We start from the raw sequence: 18,460 nt of genomic DNA on the forward strand, positions 1-18,460 counted from the left end.
TTTTTTTTTTTTTCCTATGGGTTGAGTATCTGTAGGGATCCTGGAACAATCCCCAAAGGACCTGAAGAATTTAAGGACAGATTTTGCCATATCTCAGAAAGATGCATAAGAAACCAGAGCCAAGGGTTAGGGTAGCATCTCACCCCCTCTTCCTCCCTCTTCTCCCTCAGGCTCCTGACCTTCACTTGAGGTTCCTTCTTCCACTTGGATGGTTTCTTCAGCCTCAAGTCCGAGAGAGAAAGAGATGGGTTCAGCTTAGTTGAGCTGCCCATCCTTGGTTTAGTCAAATGAGGTAGTCACCAGTGCCATTACAACCCGATCCCCGCCCCTGTCACTGTGAGGTAGAGCAGGGTGGTCCTTCAGGTACTTAGGAAGACTTCGCTTTGACCACTGCTTCATCTGCCTTCCTTCGGTGCTCAGCATCTCCTTGTCCCCACTGCTTCACCCGCCCTCCTTCCGTGGTCAGCATCTACTTGTCCCCACTGCTTCGCCCGCCTTCCTTCCGTGGTCAGCATCTCCTTGTCCCCCACCCACCCTTGCCTTGTCTGTCTACCTGTTCTTCATTGCCCTGTGGCGTCACAGGCTTGTGCTTATTTGGCATGTCCCAGTGGCCACTCTGGGGATGGATTGAAGGTGGCTGCAGGGACATGTGTTGTGTGTCATCTCACTTGGCTTTCATTTGAGCTATGAAAACAGCTGACAAAGACGTTTCCTTTACCTACAACTCTACCCATTTTGTTCCAACGTGTATTCATCATAATCTATTCAAGATGGAGAGAGAGCCAAGTGTGGTGGGGCATGCCCATGATCCTTTTATTTGGAAAGTGGAGGCAGGAAAATTAGGAATTTAAGCATCTTAACCGCATAGTGAGGCCAGCCTGGGCTTACATGTATCACTATAGTAGAAAATTTTAAAAAAGAAATAAACAAAACAAAACAAAAACCCCTCTGTGTGTTTTTCCCTGCCTCCCACTCAGAAGCAGGCTGTATATGCCTGTATTATACTTATATTTGTTACTATATGCGAGGATCCATACATAACATCTGCTATTATTTTGTGTTTTAAAAATATGCACATACAGTAGTCTATGAATTTCATTTTGCAAACTACTTCTTCCACTCTGCATAATGCTTTTGAGACTTAGTAATATTGCTGCCTATAAATGTCACTCATTATTTTTACTGCCACACAGCTTTGCACTGTGCATAAGAACCCCACTTTATCCACTCTCTTCCTGAAAAGTGCCAATAAGTGGCCTCTGCGTGCTCGTCAGCACGCACAGAGCCTTGATGAGCAGCAGCTTACAGACCTCCTTCGGCATGTGTTTCCAGTGGGTGGATGGCGAGACGCAAAACTGCCGTGTAGCGTCTAACTCTCTAGGAAATTTCTTGTGAGTGACAACCAGCTGGGGCCACGTCTCCATCCATGAAATGAGATGTTTATGTCACAATTGGTTCTCACAGAGGAAATGTGAGAACTGAGAGTGTTACCTCATTATCCCAGAAAGTGTTCCCAATACTCTGAACGCAGACAAACAAAACAACACCCCCTGTGGCGGTTTGAATGAGAGATGCCCCCCATAGGCTTGGTGGGGATATGAACACTTGGTTCCCAGTGGTGGCACTATGGTTTAGATGAGGCCGACTTGTAGGAGGAAGTAGGTCACTGGAGGCGGGCTTTGAGATTACATATATACCCGCCGTCTTCCTGTTTGCTCTCCCCGCTTCATGTTCGTGTTAAAGATATGAAGTCTCAGCTTTCTATCCCTGCTGCTGCCTCCACTCTGCCAGCACGGACCCTATCCCCTTGGAACTGTAAGCCAGAATAAACTCTCTCCTCCTAAAGGTGCCTTGGGCCTTAGTGTTTTGTTTTGTTTTGTTTTGTTTTTTCATCCCAGCAGCAAATAACTAACCCCTCCACCGCCCCCTGGTGGCCCTAGTGGAGATGGATCTTGGCCAAAGATACAATTGGAATTGTGGAGGTTTAGCAAGTGCCTTCCTCCGAACATGGTCTGTGCAGATCTGCCCCTCTCTGCTCCAGCTCCTAGGCCCCCCCATTTCACAAAAAAACCACCTAGTTAGGGACTCTTCTACCAGTCTCCAGAGTCACTGGACTTTCTTTGCCTTCATCCAAACTTTCCAGAGCCAAGACCACGTCTGGACAGGGATGGTGTCCATCACTACAGCTTGTCAGTGCCTTGTGGCCAGCCTGGGGCTGTTTGCTAGACTGGCTCAGAGGGAAGCAGGTTGAGAACTTATAATTACGTTGTGTAGAGTCTCTTTTCCTTTTGTGATAGTTTTGTTTAATAACAACTATATATCTGCAAAACAGTTCTGCAAAGAATGATGGTCACAAAATTGAGATCCCCCTTATGAGAAAGCACAGCCCTTTGGCTTTTAATGACCAAAAATAGCAGCACCAACTTCAAAAGGCTGCTGAGTATTCAGTGAGTAGATTCCTGCATTCGGAACATAATGCTTGCTCACTGACCACACCACTGTACTGGTGCACCAGCAGCTATTGATATAACCACCCGCCCCTTCATTTTCCAGGGACCAAGTGTGTAGGCCTGAGGCCCTGCAGGTACAAAGGAGCTCCTGGTTCCTGGTGGGTAGATGGGGGAGGGGCTGGCAAAGAGACTCCAGCCAGTCAGTGGCCTGGGAGCAGAGGAAGCTAGCCACCCCAGAGGAGAAAGGGGCCGTGTTCTCTTTGGCTCTCTATTGCTGTGATAAAGATCATGACTAAAAGCAACTTTAGGTGGAAAGGGTTTATACTCTATCATCACAGGAAGCCAGGGCAGGAGCTAAAGGCCCGAATCTGGAGTCAAGAACTGAAGCAGAGCTCGAGGAAGTCAGTTTGCTGGCTTTTTCTCCTCTGGCTTCCTCAGTCACTTTCTTCTACAGCCTAGGTCCACCTGCCCAGGCTTGGCATCACCACAGTGCCTGGGACCTCCCACATCAATTAGCAACTAAGAAAATGCCGCATAGATAGACCCACAGGCCAATCCAATGAGGCAGTTTCTCAACTGGGGTTCCCTTTTCCCGGGTGACTCCAGCTTGTGTCAAGTCGACAAAAAACTAGCCAGCACAGGGAAGAAAGGGGGAGGGTCAGGAGGCGCCTCGAGAGAGGGGAGGTGTCAGGAAGAGCAAAGGGGTAGAATCAGGACTAGATAATCAAAGAAGTGGGGGAAGTTTTTGAAAACACATCTTTTAAGTCCCTCCTTTTCTAGGCACTGAGGAGAGGTGCCAATAGACAAGGTTGAAATCTCATTAAGATAGTGACACAGCCTGTTTCTGCGCCCCGACCCCTCTTCACGCCTCGTGAATATTAAGTAGAACATGCACATACAGCTATAGTCTACACAGACCACGCTAGTTTGGCCAGACTTGGGCTGGAGGTGCTGGTCCTAGCCAGTCTGCTATGTCGCCCTCTAGGGGCTTGCTGACATTCTGTTGACCCATTCTTAGGGCCAAAAGTGGATTTTCCTGGCTGGAGACCGTCTAGACCAGCCTGTGTTGGCTGAGGGGCTGGGAGTCCATCCTTTAGGACCGCATCCAAGGCAGAGGCGGGCTGAGAGCCAGCAAGGTAAAATTCAAGAAGATTGCCAGGGACGGCAGAAGCCTGGTTTATCGTGGAGGCAAGGGGCTGCCTGGAAGAGGATGGATCCCCGCAGTGTGGGCCTCCCAGGACTTAGAGAGGCTCGCTTGAGGTTGCGAGCGGCAGAGAGAGCGATTGGCTGTGCGACCGCCCCTCCCGCGGGGCAGAGGCGTAGTGGGTTGGGGTGGGAGGTGAGCAGGCTGCAGGCTCACTGGGTACCGGCGCTGCATCCCCGCCCCGAGCAGTACTAATTCTTCTCCGGCTGCTCTGTGGCAGCCCCGTGGCCAGGTGTGAGCAGATCCAGCCTACAGCTCAGCTTTGTCCTTTCGAGGTGGGTGCTCGGCGGTCATTGTTGTGGGGATAGTCCAGCTAGGTCTCCCCTAGGTAGAGATGGGGGCTTCATGCATTTGGATCACGAGGAGAAGAGGATGACCTGGACTCTGCCGAGCTCCTGGGGGCTGGAAGAGGCTGGGGGCTAAGTCGGGGACCAAGGACTCTCAGCAGTAGAGTTCCACTGTGAACTAGTAAAGGAAGGGACTGGACTTGAACCCATCATGCTCCGGGGTGGGGGTCGGGGGAGAGGGTCTGCTGTTAGTGTAGGAGACCTTGGTTTCTTGGTTCAGGAGGAACCATTATCGTGGCAATCAGAGCTTCCCCTAGGTACTAGAATTGGAGGGTGTAGGAGGGCATCCAGGCTGGAGCGGATTGCGAGCGCCACTGTCCTCAGCAGGGGCTGCGGCTGGGAGGAGGCTGGGTCTCACTCCATCTGGGGGCGGACTGAGCGGCGGGGCGGGGCGGGCAAGAGGGGTGGTCCTGCAGTCTCTGATAGCGTTCCGGGACACACAGGCGGCGGCCAGCGTGGAGCAAACATGCAGCGACTCAGGGGCATTTTGCTGTGTCTACTGCTGGCGGCGGCTGTCCCCACCGCCCCGGCTCCGGCCCCGACGGCGACTTGGACTCCAGTGGAGCCGGGCCCGGCTCTCAGCTACCCGCAGGAGGAAGCTACGCTCAATGAGATGTTCCGAGAGGTGGAGGAGCTGATGGAAGACACGCAGCACAAACTGCGCAGCGCCGTGGAGGAGGTGGGTGCACCCCGAGGGCTCCTGGCTCGGAAAGTAGCAGGATAAGTAGGGAGTGGGCCCTGGGGGGGCAATGTTTCCAGCGATGGTCGCAGCACTGACCAAAGACCTGGCTTTGTGTAGAGCTGGAAAGGGACGTGGAGTGCCCCCCGAGTGCAGCGCTGGGCGATCTTTACTCTCAGCTGGTTCTACCTGCCTGCCAAAAAGGTCTGGATCCAACCCTGTTCGTGGAGGGAGTCTTAGCTGAATCCTTCCCGGGGAGCTGGGGCCACTGTGTTGCAGATGTCTTTGAGTATGTAGCTGGCTTTCCTCCCCCGGTGGAGCTGAGCTGAGGTTGGAGCCACTCTGGTGTCCCAGCTCAGTGGCTTTGCAGAGGCTGAGGCAGCTGCAGGGAGCTCCAAGTTCTAACATGTCCCTTGGGCGTCAAGCCTGTACCATCTTCCCCAAGATACAGTCAGAATGCCAGTCGAGGGAAAAAAGAGTGTTGAGCTCTGCTGGCAGTCTGCTGAGGGGCGGAAAAGGAAGGCTGAAGAAAGTCCTAAGTCCATGCCGCAGTGATGGTCAGAAGGTAGGGGATGAGAATGCTAGAGGCAACCCCACTTCACCTACACCTAGTCTGTTTCGAAGCCCAAGTTTCAGATTCTCTGCTCCTCAACAATAGGTGGATGGTCAATCACTTAGCATCCTGAACCTCAGTTTCCTGTGAGAATTAGATACAATGCCTCTCCCCTGACAGATGAGGGGAAGACTTTGGTTTCTCATCTTCAGGTGCCAACACTTAGGATGGCACCCTGCTCTGTCCTCTAAGATGGGCCCCAACCGTGTTGAAAGCTTCCTGGACCTTCTTGATCAGTGTGTGGCTAACTGTCCTTGACACTTGAGGACAGGCTGGATTGGAGTGGAACCAGCCATTTTAGTGAACCAAACAAGTGGGTTGGGGCTCTCCACTGTCTCATGGTAACCCCTTGGGCAGTCTTAAATACTGGCCCTTGTCTGCTGGGATAGGTTGCTGTCGCTTCAACCTTGTGTAGTTTGGGTATATTTTCCCCTCCATTCCCCAAGCCAGCCTGATGGGCTTTGCAGGGAACACTGGATTGGGAGGCAGTGACATGAGCAGCCATGTATGAATATCTACCGGACAGGCCTGGGTCCCAAGACCTGTGGGCTTTCTGAGCTAATGGAACAGTTGGCATGAAAAGTGACTGAAGGGTGAGGGAGTCAGCTGGACTCCAGCATCCCCCAACTCTGTAACCACAGATTGCACGGAGCTCCTGACCACTCTGGCTCAAAGCAGGGCTTCTGCTGTCCTTCCCCAGGCTGTAGGACACTGCACACTTCTTCCTTCTGCACAGATTCCCAGGAACAGACCAGGTCACTTCCGTGTTTTAGCTCACTGGGAAATGCCCACCACAGTTCAGAAGGTTCGAAACAGGCTTTTTATCATGGCTCCACTCTCTCCCTTTCTGACATATCTCTGCTTGAGTTGTGCAGATTGGTTATAAAACCCAAGACTCTGACCATCGCATCAACCCAAGTCAGTGGTCTTCTTCCTAGAGTGGCCTTGTGGGCTGTGGAGACAGGATAGGGGAACCTGAATACTCTCATGGCAGAATACTAGATAGTAGAGACCAACTTTCTCTCATTCAGTTCCCAGCACTGCCATTTATTAGTGATAGGATCCAGGTCTGAAGTGGAGAAAATGCCCACCTCTAGGTCAAAGAGAAGATTCTAGAAAGCAAATTACCCTGTCAAATATTGGTGTAAGGAAAGCAGGTAAATATAAACCAAGTATCTTCCTCATGAGGTCATTGTGAGGATTATGGGGGATTTTTGGGACTCAGGAAATAATGGCTATCTCTTTTGTCATGGAAAAACTGGTAATGTGACTAGGCTTTGTGGTACACACCAGTAGTCCCAGTCCTTGGGAGACTGAGGCAGGAAGATCACAGATTTGAGGCCAGCTTAGGCTACATAGTGAAACCAAAGCCAACCTGGACTACACTCTGAGACCCTCTGCTACAAAACCAAAAAAGAACAAAGAAAACAAACAGTAGTAGCATGAATCACAGCAAAGCTTACCAACATTTGATGGATTCTCAGTGGAACCCATCTTTGAAATGTCTGGGCCTGGAACTGTAGCTCAGCAGCAGAGCTTAGCATGCTCCAGGCTCTGATTTTGATCCCCAGCTCTGGAGTGGGGTGGGAAGGAAGAGAAAAGAAAAATGTAAGGTATTAAAATCAGTCTTAAAGTAATGTATGATTTTATAGACTGTGGCTATTGACTTTTTAAAAGTAACTTTTATTTTTATTTATTATTATTTTATGTATGCATGATGGTGTGTGTGTGTGTGTGTGTGTGTGTATGCATGTACACACACCTGTGTGTCACAGTGCATGTGTGGTTGTGTGGGTTCCAGGGATTGAACTTAGGGTGTCAGGCTGGCACAGCAAACACCTTTACCCTCTGAGCCATCTCATCAGCCCAGCATTTTTTTTTAAAAAAGAAACTTCCAGAAAGCCCCTTAAATGTCATAAACACAGGGCAGCTGATACCCAAGGGGATGAGGGAGAACCCAGCCACAGGCAGTTGATGTTTACATAGTTGCATCATGAATCTGCTTTCAAGTAACTTCCTGGCTTTTTATTTTGTCCAGCTGCCTCAAGCTGTTGATGTCCCTTGAGGGACAAAGTGGCTGATTTTCTAGGATTATCTTTAGAAAAAGCAAGTCCTCCAGTGGCTTCGATCTAAGATGCTCCTGTTTTCTTACTCCGTGTCATTAAGAAGTGTATGTTAGCGGGCAGTGGTGGCACGCCTTTAATCCCAGCACTAGGGAGGCAGAGCCAGGCGGATGGATCTCTGTGAGTTTGAGGACAGCCTGGTCTACAGAGCTAGTTCCAGGACAGGCACCAAAGCTACACAGAGAAACCCTGTCTCGGAAAAAAAAAAAAAAGAAGTGTGTGTTAAGGACAAAGTCATTTCATTCCCCCCCCTCCCCAATTGTCACATCTGTAACTGCTATATTTGAGATGTTTTAGTCTATGGATTAATTTGTTTTGTGTGTGTATGTAAGTGCCTGTCCCCTGTGTATATGTGAAGGTCGGAGAACCATTTAGGGAATTTACTTTCTCTTTCTACGATGTGGGGCCTGGGGATTGAACTCTGATCGTCAAGTTTGGTGGCAAGTGCCTTTACTCACATGCCATCTCCCCAGCCTGTACCTGGTATATTTTAGAGGGACCTTATCATGTCACTGAGTCTTAGGAAGAGCCCCAATACCAAGCCTGGATTTATCTGTTGCATTTTCCTACTGTGCTCTTTTAATAGACGTGCATTTGATGGGCTGTGAATGCCATTTTTAACCACGTTCACATTCTTCAGCTGTGAAGCAACTATTGCTTCAGGCTTCCGTTTCTCTGGCTGGTGGCGGTAATCACTGCGGTTAAAGATTCGTGGTAAACTGTACTTCTAGTTTATGGTTTCATTAAACAGTCCTTAGCTCATTGCCTCGATACAGCCACTGGCAGAGAAGGACCAGGGTTTGAGAGAGACTGCTCAGCCAGCGGTAGCCTGGAGATTTGGGGGTTTGCCAGCTATCTGAAAGTCAAACTGTACAATTCCAGTGGAATTTAGAAAACATTAAGACAGTCTTTGTCTGGACACACCCTCTCCAGTACCTTGCTTTCCTTGTTCCCAGCTAAACCTTACTCTTTGCTAAATAAGCCAGGTCCCTCTCTTTAAAACTATGTCATTTCCTGCCCATCCCTCCTGTCTCTAGTCCTGGTTTCTTTTCTTTCTCCTCCACTTAGTTATAATGGGAGCTTTTCAGACGCTCACTGTTGGCTGCCTGCCCCTCCCACTTCTTCCAAGCTGGCTTCTTCACAAACCGCTTCCTTACAGGACGCAGCAAGGAGAGCGGCTCATGGTGCCTGTTAACCCTGCAACAGGTGCCATAGTGATGCTCAGACTGGGAGTTCCTTAATTCTCATACCTGCTGTACAAAGTGGAGAGCATCCTCACGGTACACGTGTCCAAGCTGTGCTTTAGGCGGGCCTGGAGTCTTGCCCAAGATGATGTGGTTATTTGTGGGGTAAAGCTGGGGATTGAACTTACCTTGTCTGACTCCACAATGCTGGCCCATACCCCCATGCTGCTCTGTGATGGTGCTGGGGGGCAGCTGGTTGTCTAATTCAGTGCTCATCTTGGTCCTTCTAGACTTGACATGAAGCCTTTGCCACCAGATGGCTCCTTCTTCCAGACTTGATTCTGGCACCAGTCCCCTGACTCCAGTCTCTTATTATCCTGGCCCCATTATTTCCTAACTTGTTGCTGGAGAATTTCTCTCCAACTCCCGCCACCAAGTCCGGCCAGTCTCAGAGCCCACTTATAAAATAAACACACAGACTCTTACATTATTTAAACTGCTTGGCCATTAGCTCAGGCCTGTTATTGTCTAGCTCTTACTCTTATATTTAGCCCATTTCTATTAATCTTTACTTTGCCACGTGGCTTGTGGCTTACCAGTACTTTACATCTTCCTTGTCCTGATGGCGGCTGGCAGTGTCTCTCTCTCAGCCTTCCACTTCCCAGAATTCTTTTCCTTGTCCCGCCTATACTTCCTGCCTAGCCAATGGCCAATCAGTGATTTATTTACTGACCAATCAGCAACACACTTGACATACAGACCATCCCACAGCACTAACTAGTTTAGAACCTGCTGTAGCTCCCAGTTGCCTGGGGCAGGGGTTCTTAACTGAGGGCAGGGGAAGGAGAAGAGAATCTTCCTATTTATCAAAAAACTCGCTGACATGTAGAGTCCTGCCTGTAGAAATGACAATTTGGCACATCTAGGAAAGGTCCTAAGTATTGATTTGTTTGTTTGTTTGCTTATTTATTTATTTAAGATTTTGAATGACCTCAGTGTCTCTGGCTGAAAAACAGGAGAGCATCTGTATTATAGATGCTCTTTAGATGTGTCTGTTGACCGCTTACTCAGTTTCCCCCTGTGCCCAACTGGGTCCCTCTGCTCCAGCTCACAGCATGCCATGCTTGCTTGTTCAGGGTGTTGCAGCTTTGCTTCTGAACTCTGTAACATTCTCAACCTCTCTATCCAAATCCTCTCGTTCTTTGGGACCAGCCCAGTCCTGCCTCCTCCTGCTCCTGGAACCTCCTTCCTTTCTTCTCTAGACCCTGAGTTGCTTGTAGACACCATCACATGAGAAGGGCCACAGTCATCTTTAAACTGGTTTGTGTGAGACTCTCCCCATAAATGTGTAAGTCACTGGGGAGGAAGGAATCTCGGACTGTTTAGGAAAGGCATGCTATTTGAAATCAGAAAGACCTAAATTTGAATCCAAACATTCCCATTTGCCAGTTCATATGATGACCTCTGTCGGGCTTGTTTTCTTTGCCTCTGACAGGAGAGTGAACAACACCTTCCCCAAAGGGGTTGCTGGGAATGTGCACAGCGCCAGGTGTAGTGGCCATACCCATGAGTAAGGCTAAGATTTTACAAGGAAGCAGTGACAGCCCCACAAGGCAGCAGCATTCCTCCTTCAGAGTGTCAGCACGGGGACAGTGTGACAGAGGCAGGCACCCAAGACCGCTGGATGAACTGTGTGTGCACGGCAGATCTCTTCTAGTTCAGCGTGCTTGGTCCTCACCAGCTTGGCCTTCTGGCTGGGGGTGGGGGTGAGAAAAGGGTGCTATAGTATTTGAGAGAATGAGACCAGGTGTTGTGGCTCATGGAAGCACTCAGGAGGTAGAGGCAGGGAGTTCAAAGCCAGCCTCGGGTACATGGTAGGTTTGTGGCAGCAAGCAAGCAAGAAAGAAAGAAAGAATAGGGAGAGGAAGAAGAAAGGAATAGAGATAGAGAAAGTGATTGTTTCTATAGGAAAATACTTTCTGAGGATTTGTTTTCCAGAATCAAAACAGCCCAGATAGTAGTATTGATCTCCCAACCCCTCAGCCAGGACCTTCACTGGATTTGAAATTTCTAGAGACAGCATCCGATAGGCTCTGTAGTCCATGACCTGGCCTGCCTTGTGTCTGTGGAGCTGTGGATGGTCATCTGTCACCTGCCCACTCACCAGGGCTAGAGATGTGATGGAGCCGGAAGGAAACGCTGGGTGTAAACATGTGTTGACTGCAGTTGGTGGCACAAGTGTCATCGAGGCTCACAGGACCAGAAGATTTGAGGGCATGACCTTGGAAGCCTGACACCAAAAAGGGCCAAGAAATGTCTCCGGAGAACTAGGAGGGCTGCAGGTCCAGGAACCCATCTACTGATCCCATAGAAGATCCACTAAGAGATGGGGTGAGGAAGGAGACTCCTGTCTCAAGGATATTCAGTCTATCTGAGTTTTTGTCTCCCTCATACAAGGATGTGACAGCAAATTGTTCAGTTGGGGGACAAACCCCAGAAAATCTTTGCAGAATTAAAAACGAAGTAGGGAGGAGGAAAACAGTAAAGGCGAGGCCCTGAAAAGGACCCTGCCTTGGCAATTTGGAGTTTAATCCCACTGGAGCCCACACACTTGTCTTACAAGTAGGAGAGTTGGGATGCTTCTCCCGCAGCCTGTCACGCACTCATTGGAGACACTAACACTTGAGGCTTCCGAAGACTGAGCACATTTCTGTGGCCAGAGAGAGACCAAGGTGCTGCTGGCTGGCTGTATGGAAATTTAATGCAAGTGACCTCTGGGTTAGGCCACCAGGGCCTGGGGAAGGTAACATGCTCAAATTTCAACTCCAGCCTACACTGGGCATCTTGGGAATTCCTTTAGACTCTGTGAGCCTCAGTATCTCTATTTGAAAAATAGGGCTGGGCAGTTGGTGGCTCACGCCTTTAGTCCCAGCACTCAGGAGGCAGAGGCAGGTGGATCTCTGTGAGTTCAAGGCCAGCCTGGGCTACAGAGTGAATTCCAGGAAAGGCACCAAAGCTGCATAGAGAAACCCTGTCTCGAAAAACAAAACAAAACAAAACAAAAAAGAAAGAAAAAGAAAAATAGAGATATTAACATACATCTCCTAGGAGGTTGTGATATTAAAAGAAAAAAAAAAAAAGATTGGCATGGGAGATGCAAAGCCACAAATGTGAATAAGACCAATAGAATGCAGACTAAAAACCAGAAGTGAGGGGACCATCTGAGGGGAGAGCACGGATGCATGCGTGTGTGCCATGGTAAATGTGTGGTGGGTCAGGGAACACATCTTCACAAATCACTTCTCTCCTTCCACCTTGCTGGGGCAGAGCCTCTCTCCAAGGCTGCTCTGTGGGCTCCCGGCTGATTCTCCCGTCTCTGCCTCCCACAGCCTTGTAGCAGTGCTGGATGACAGCTTAGAGTCACCATATCCAACATGGCTTCCAGGGATCGAACTCAGGTCTTTAGGCTTGCTTGACAAGCACATTTACCCTTGGAGGTTGTGAGATTCGAAGGCCGTGGAAAACATTGGGAACTCGTGTCTAGTTGGCTACTCAGTGGCCTGTCCCTGTCGCCAATAGAAGGGGGAAAGAGAAGGAGGCCCTTTATTTCCCCCTCAGCTACAACTGAAGGAAACTTATTCAATTTGATAGATGGAGGCAGAAGAAGCAGCTGCTAAAACATCCTCTGAGGCGAACCTGTCAGGTTTACCTGCCAACTATCACAACGAGAGCACCACGGATACCAGGGTCGGGAATAACACCGTCCATACGCACGAAGAAATCCACAAGGTAAGGGCTGGGATGCAGCCATGTCTCCTTCCCACAGGGCAGTCCCACTGGGGAGAGAGGGGCTTGTTGTCACGCGTGATACAAAGCCACTAATGTAAGTGAGAGCTGTAGAAAACAGGTTATAAACCAGCGGAAGGGAGGGTACTTACTGTTCAAGGGGAGAGGTGCGGATCAGGCACCAAGTTGCTTCTGTGCTGGTGAGGCAGTGTACGAAGCTGAGGCTTCTTCACAGGTGGGAAGGGGGACCTCGCCTCTTAGGTTTCCGTGTGTGCCTCTGTCAGGCTTGAAGAAGAGACCTTATTGTAGACGGGTCTTCACTATCCCAGTAGGAGCAACTCTTTAGTGACACACCTCACTTTAAGGAGGGAGCCCTTCGGCTGGGTGTGGTGGAGCACACCTTTCATCCCAGCACTTGGGAGGCAAAGACAGGAGCATCAGGAGTTTAAGGCCTTGGCTATACAGTGACTGAGGTGGACGACTTGAGGGCCTTGGGGGAGCAAAGCAGAGCAGGAAGGCGAAGAGTGACCCATGCAGCCTGGGAAGTAGAAGCTGACCCTGTCTGCAGAGTGGGCCACATTCCTCTTGGTTCTGGCTGCAGACTCTTGAGATAGTACAGCTGGCACCGACCCTAAAGATGTCAAAATAAGAACACTGAATCAGGGAAGAGAAACGACTGGGTGGTTGCCGGCTGCTGAGCCCAGGCTCAGAGAACACAGCTCTTCTGGTCCTGGGCCAGACCCATCTTTAGTCCCAGCCTTGGAGGAGGCAGGAGTGGCCCTGATTCCTTGCTGGGTGTGGCTTTCCGTACCTACCCTCAGCACAGAATCAGGGCAGGCTGGCACGGGGGCAGGCTTCCTTTGTGCTTCAGGGCTCTCTCATGAGATGAATAGTTCTATAGAGTGAGGAGCTGAGGGGGAGTGGCCAGAGCTTCCGCCTTCTCACCTCTTACGGAGACATTTGTTTGGCTAGGTGCACAGACTGGATTTTTTTTTTTTTTAAGACAGAGTCTCGTGTAACCCAGTCTGCCCCCCAACTTACTATATAGCTAAGGATGACCTTGAACTCCTGATCCTTCTGCCTCCACAGCCCAAGTGCTGTGATTATAGGCCTCTGCCATCACGCTGGTCAGACTGGAATTTTGTCAAAAGAATCACGACACTGAGTGCCAAGTGATGAGCCCCAGGAGTGATAAAAATAGCTGGTGTTGAGTGTTTCCTAGGTGGCAGGCACCACCCTTTGTGCTGTCCACTATCACTTTGTTCCCTCTGCACAGTGACCTGGTGATGTGGATTCTGAATAGCTCCAGGAACTCTGTCCACTGGCAGTGCCATGATTAGAACTCAGAAGGGGGAGTGGGCATCCTGTTGACTCCCATTCCAGAAAGCGAAAAACAAACAAAGACTGTAGATTTTTTCCCAGAATTCCTTGTTTCATTTTTATTACACCTGTGTTTGTCTGTAGATTACCAATAACCAGACCGGACAGATGGTCTTTTCTGAGACAGTCATTACATCTGTAGGGGATGAAGAAGGCAAGAGGAACCATGTAAGTTACTGTCTCTCTCCTTTCAAGCCCTGAAGTAATGCACCTCTGTGCAGTGCAGCCTTCAGACCTAGGCTGCAGGTCATGGGGGGCAGGGGCAGACGCCCCACTCATCTCCAGCCTTCTCACTGTCAATGGGTTCCATCTCTGACAGGGCCAGGCAGTCTGAGAGAAGGCTACGCCTTCGGATACCTGGGTCAGAAACAAGGGCTGTTGAATCCAGCTCTGATTTGTGCCTCTAATTCAAAAGGAGAACAAGTGTGAGGTATAATAAGATCCTTTGGTGATGGACCCTGTGTCCCAGATGATAGAATACTCAGAGCCATGGGATGGCCCGTGCCTTATATAACTCTGGCTAGGTGGTTTGTGAGCCAGTAGCCGAAAGGTGAAGAAGGCTGCCTGTCGTCCCTGGCGTCAGGCTCTGGTCCCCATAACTTCTTAGTCTGCCTGTGGCTTAGCCCAAAGGTGTGCTGGATTTTGTAGGATTATGAAGTCCTAAAGCTGGCAGGGATCCGATGTGCACTCAAGTCAGGGAGAATCCAGTGGGAGTTACTGATCAAACTTCGGGGCCAGAGAAGAATTTCCTGCACGTGGATGTGGTTGTTGGAGACAATGCACTCCCTTGTGAGGACAGCAGGACAGTCTCTTTGCCCAGATGCCTCCCACACCCCTGGCGAAGGCATCCAGGATCTGTGCCCACTCTTGACCTCACTGCTGAACTGGTGGATTACCAGGAAGGTGTTGGTGTTTTGGTTGGAGTCAGAACTTTCTTTTTGTTTCTTTTCTGCTTGTTTTGGCATAGTGCTCAAATGTGGAGAGTTGGTAGACATTTACCACAGGCTGGGGAGCTGGTTGGCTGTGTGACAGTAGTTACTACCTTTCAAGAGAGGCTGGAGGAATATGGAATGGGTTCTGCTGTGACCTGGAGGGGGCCTGGCTACAGAGCCAAAAACATGAGCTTATCTCTGCTCTACGAATTGGACACCTCAGTTTCCAACTTATCAGCTCATGCTTCATACCTTCTCTTGGTTCTGAAAGGAAGGAGAAATGGGCCCGTGAGACAAAGGTGGGCCTAGTAAAGCCTGGAAGGGAGGCAGGCCGGCTTCGCTTCCTTTTTAATACATTCATGTGTATAGTATGTGGAAGCCGGAGAACGACCTTGGATGTCAGTCATCCTCATGAACACTGTCCACCTACTGTGAGGCAGGGTCTCCCACTGTCTATCTACTGTGAGGCAGGGCCTCCCACTGTCCACCTACTGTGAGGCAGGGTCTCCCACTCTCCCACTGGCCTAGAGCTCACCAATTAGGCTAGATTAGTTGGTCAACAAGCCTCCCATTTCTACATGGCTTCCTGGTGCTAGGACTATAAATGTGACCATCACACCAAGCATTTAGAACTCAGGTCCTCATGTATATAAGACAAATGGTTTACTGCCTGAGTCATGTCCTGGGCCCAGGACCAGCTTTTAAAGCAGAAAGGCAGAGAGAGAGAGAGAGAGAGAGAGAGAGAGAGAGAGAGAGAGAGAGAGAGCGAGCTCAAACCAGCCTGTCTTGGCACACTATGGGCCACCTTCCTAGAAGGAAAACATTAGAGAATTCCTATGCTTGAGGCTCATAGGAGACAGAGCCTGGAAGGAAGCTGCCTGAGTAGAAAGGGCAGAGCAACAGAATTCACAGGCTGTCAATCAGAAAGAAGGCCTTAGGCCTTATTTCTCACTGATCCTCTTGACTCCAGGATGCTCTCAGGATGATGCTCAGACTATAAGAGGCCCATGTACACATGTTAGATGGGGCATCCCTAATCAAAATGGAGCCTTGAACACCCCTGATCCTTCCCAGCCCTTGAATACTGTTGAGGGGATAGTGATTTTAAAAGCTATGGGTGGGTGAAACACAAGACCTCAAAGATGCTAAGAGTGTTCCCTAGACCAGAGGACAGCTGCCTGTACACTTGTGCTGGGTGTTTGTGATTTGTGCTGGCTTTCTTGGGTGTGCCTGGACTTGTGTATCTGTGTATGGCCCAGCTTGGGTCTTCAGTTGAAAAGCCCACATGGCACTTGCTCATTGGGTGACAGGGGACGTAAACATGGCACTTGTGTGGTACATATCTGAACCCCTTTGTGTGGTAGACAGCTTCCAGGAGACAGGACACTAGAGGGGAGCCACATAGACAGGGCAGAGGCAGGGGCTCATCAAATTTTTTTCCCTTAGGTCCTGGGAGGTGAGGGAACTGAGTTTCTCTGTGAGAATAAATGTCACTTTGATTGGCAGAAGGGAGATCTGAGGTTGGGTGCCCCACTGGCCAGAGCCTGGCTCCTCTTTCTGCTCCCTATTAGTCTCACAGGGCTTTAGAACTCAGACTGGAGCCTTTACAAGCTCCCTTGAAGGGACGGCATGTGACAAAGGTAGTATGTCTACTTCACTGTAGGGCCTGGCTAGTGTCACAGTGGCATATCAAGTGTCAAGAAAATGGCATCTAGTTTCCAATGCCCACAGCACTTTTCATTTAACCCCACCCACCCTTGGCTCACCATGGTACACGTTAAGCCAGATTCTAGTGCATGATTACATTTATTTATTCATTGTGTGTGTGTGTGTGTGTGTGTGTATGCAAATGTGTGTGCCCATGTGCATGGAGGTCAGAGAAGAACTTGTGCAAATCAGTTCTCTTTCCATCATGTAAGTCCTGGCATTGAACTCAGGTCATTAAGCATTAGTAGCAAGCACCTTTACCTGCTGAGACCTCCTGTAGGTCCTTCCTCTTTCTTTCTCTCTCTCTCTCTCTCTCTCTCTCTCTCTCTCTCTCTCTCTCTCTCTCTATATATATATATATATATATATATATATATATATATTTTTTTTTTTTTTTTTTTTTTTTTTTTTTGAGACAAGGTTTCACTATGTAGCCCTGGCTGGCTTTGAACTTGAAATGATCCTTCTGCCTCTGCCTCCCAAGTGCTTGGATTATAGGTGTGCATCATACCTGGCTCTCAACCAGTATCTTTTCTTTTAATTTAAGTTAGTTTTGTCTGCATGTATGTAAATACACCACATTCATGAGCGTTGCCCACTAGAAGAGAGTGTCAAAACCCTTGGAACTGGAATTACAGACAGTTATGAGCCACCATGTAGATGCTGGGAAACAAACTTCAGCCTTCTGCAAGAACAATGTGTGTTCTTAACCTCTGAGCCATCTCTCCAGCCCTCGAGGGCTATTTTATAGGACTGTGAAGTTTCTGAACGGAACGCTGTGAATGCCAGATTGTCTCTGAAGGAACACAGCAGACATGTAGTGTCACACCATCCCATCCAATAGTTCCACAACTTAATGATTTTTACAGGTGACTCTAACTTAACACTTCACACTACAGAAACTGTCCTTAAAAGGGATTCCCCATCCCAAAGAGCAAAAGCCACAACCCGTTCAAACCTTCATATGCCATAAACAGGGCTAAATTTTTGAATTTAAAATTCCCAGATGAATTCATTTAAAAGCAATCACCAGGCACAACATATTTTCCTTTCTTTAAATGTGGTGTTCATTTTAATATGTATGGTAACCCGAGGAGGTTCATGGAAAGTTCCAGACAGTAACACTATATGTCTGTCTAGAAATTTCAATCTATGTAAGACACTGGTCTGTTTTTACACTCAGATGTGAGAGGGGGAATACCCTAGGCATGTAATTTCACCTGAGTGCCTCAGCTGATGCAGATTCAGCCAGACATCTTTGTAAGGGGCTTTTGTGTTGAGCCTTTGGCCAGGCCCCTCTGCGGGCCAGTGAGCAGGCTGACCATTGTGCTTCTGTTGGATAGGGGATTAGGGGGAAGTGGCAGTTGGGAGCTGGAAAGGACAAGCTATTATGCATTAGTGGGAAGCTTTTCTTCATAGAGGAGTCTGGCCTACTTAACTAAGGCACCATTTTGAAAGGCTATGGCCTCTGATTAAAACACATCCTGCAGCTACACGATTTAGCATGCCCGAATTGGCTACATTCCAAGCTTCACCTCCCTAGGTGATATAAGAGCGAGTCTGTTTGTTTTCCACACAAACACACCCAGTTTGAAGCTATCTAGTAAACTCCAAGATACTAGCCAATAGTCTGAGGCTATGGGTAGATGGATTTCACCATTTCACCAGAGCCATACAGGAAGTAGAAATTTGAATGCCTCAGTAGTCTCTTTGTTCAAGAGAGTGACCAGTGTTGATGTCGTCCTTTTGACTGGAGGCAATGGATGAAGGTAGTATGCCCTTGCTGTGGCTGCGGAACCAATGGCTTCCCCAGTTTGAAGTCACCTTGACTGTTGCTCCTGTTGGATCCTGGGGAAGGTGGGATGTTACACCCTGACAGAGCTTTGGTAGATGTTACATTTTTCCCACAGGACAACAAGCACACCAACCCTGGGAGACAGACCAGAACTGAGTGGGAGGGAAAGTGTGACCAGTTCCGAGCATCCTGCTCAGACCTCTCCTACCCCCAGCCTGGTCACATGTCACAGAGGAAAGGCTTGCATGGGCGTAGCTTTG

General features: G+C 49.1%; 1 protein-coding gene across 1 annotated transcript in view; it reads left to right on the top strand.

Moving 5' to 3' along the window:
• Positions 1 to 4,454: 4,454 nt before the first annotated feature.
• The window catches only part of Dkk3 (dickkopf WNT signaling pathway inhibitor 3), a 40,637-nt gene continuing 26,631 nt past the window's right edge, over positions 4,455 to 18,460 (top strand). Inside the window, exons 1-3 of the mRNA XM_059251497.1 lie at positions 4,455 to 4,680; positions 12,252 to 12,389; positions 13,851 to 13,934. Coding sequence (XP_059107480.1) covers positions 4,468 to 4,680; positions 12,252 to 12,389; positions 13,851 to 13,934 — 435 coding nt within the window. The 5' untranslated portion in view covers positions 4,455 to 4,467. The remainder of the gene's footprint in view (positions 4,681 to 12,251; positions 12,390 to 13,850; positions 13,935 to 18,460) is intronic.

Source organism: Peromyscus eremicus, chromosome 1, assembly GCF_949786415.1.
Source record: "Peromyscus eremicus chromosome 1, PerEre_H2_v1, whole genome shotgun sequence".
NCBI classification, from domain to species: Eukaryota; Metazoa; Chordata; class Mammalia; order Rodentia; family Cricetidae; genus Peromyscus; species Peromyscus eremicus.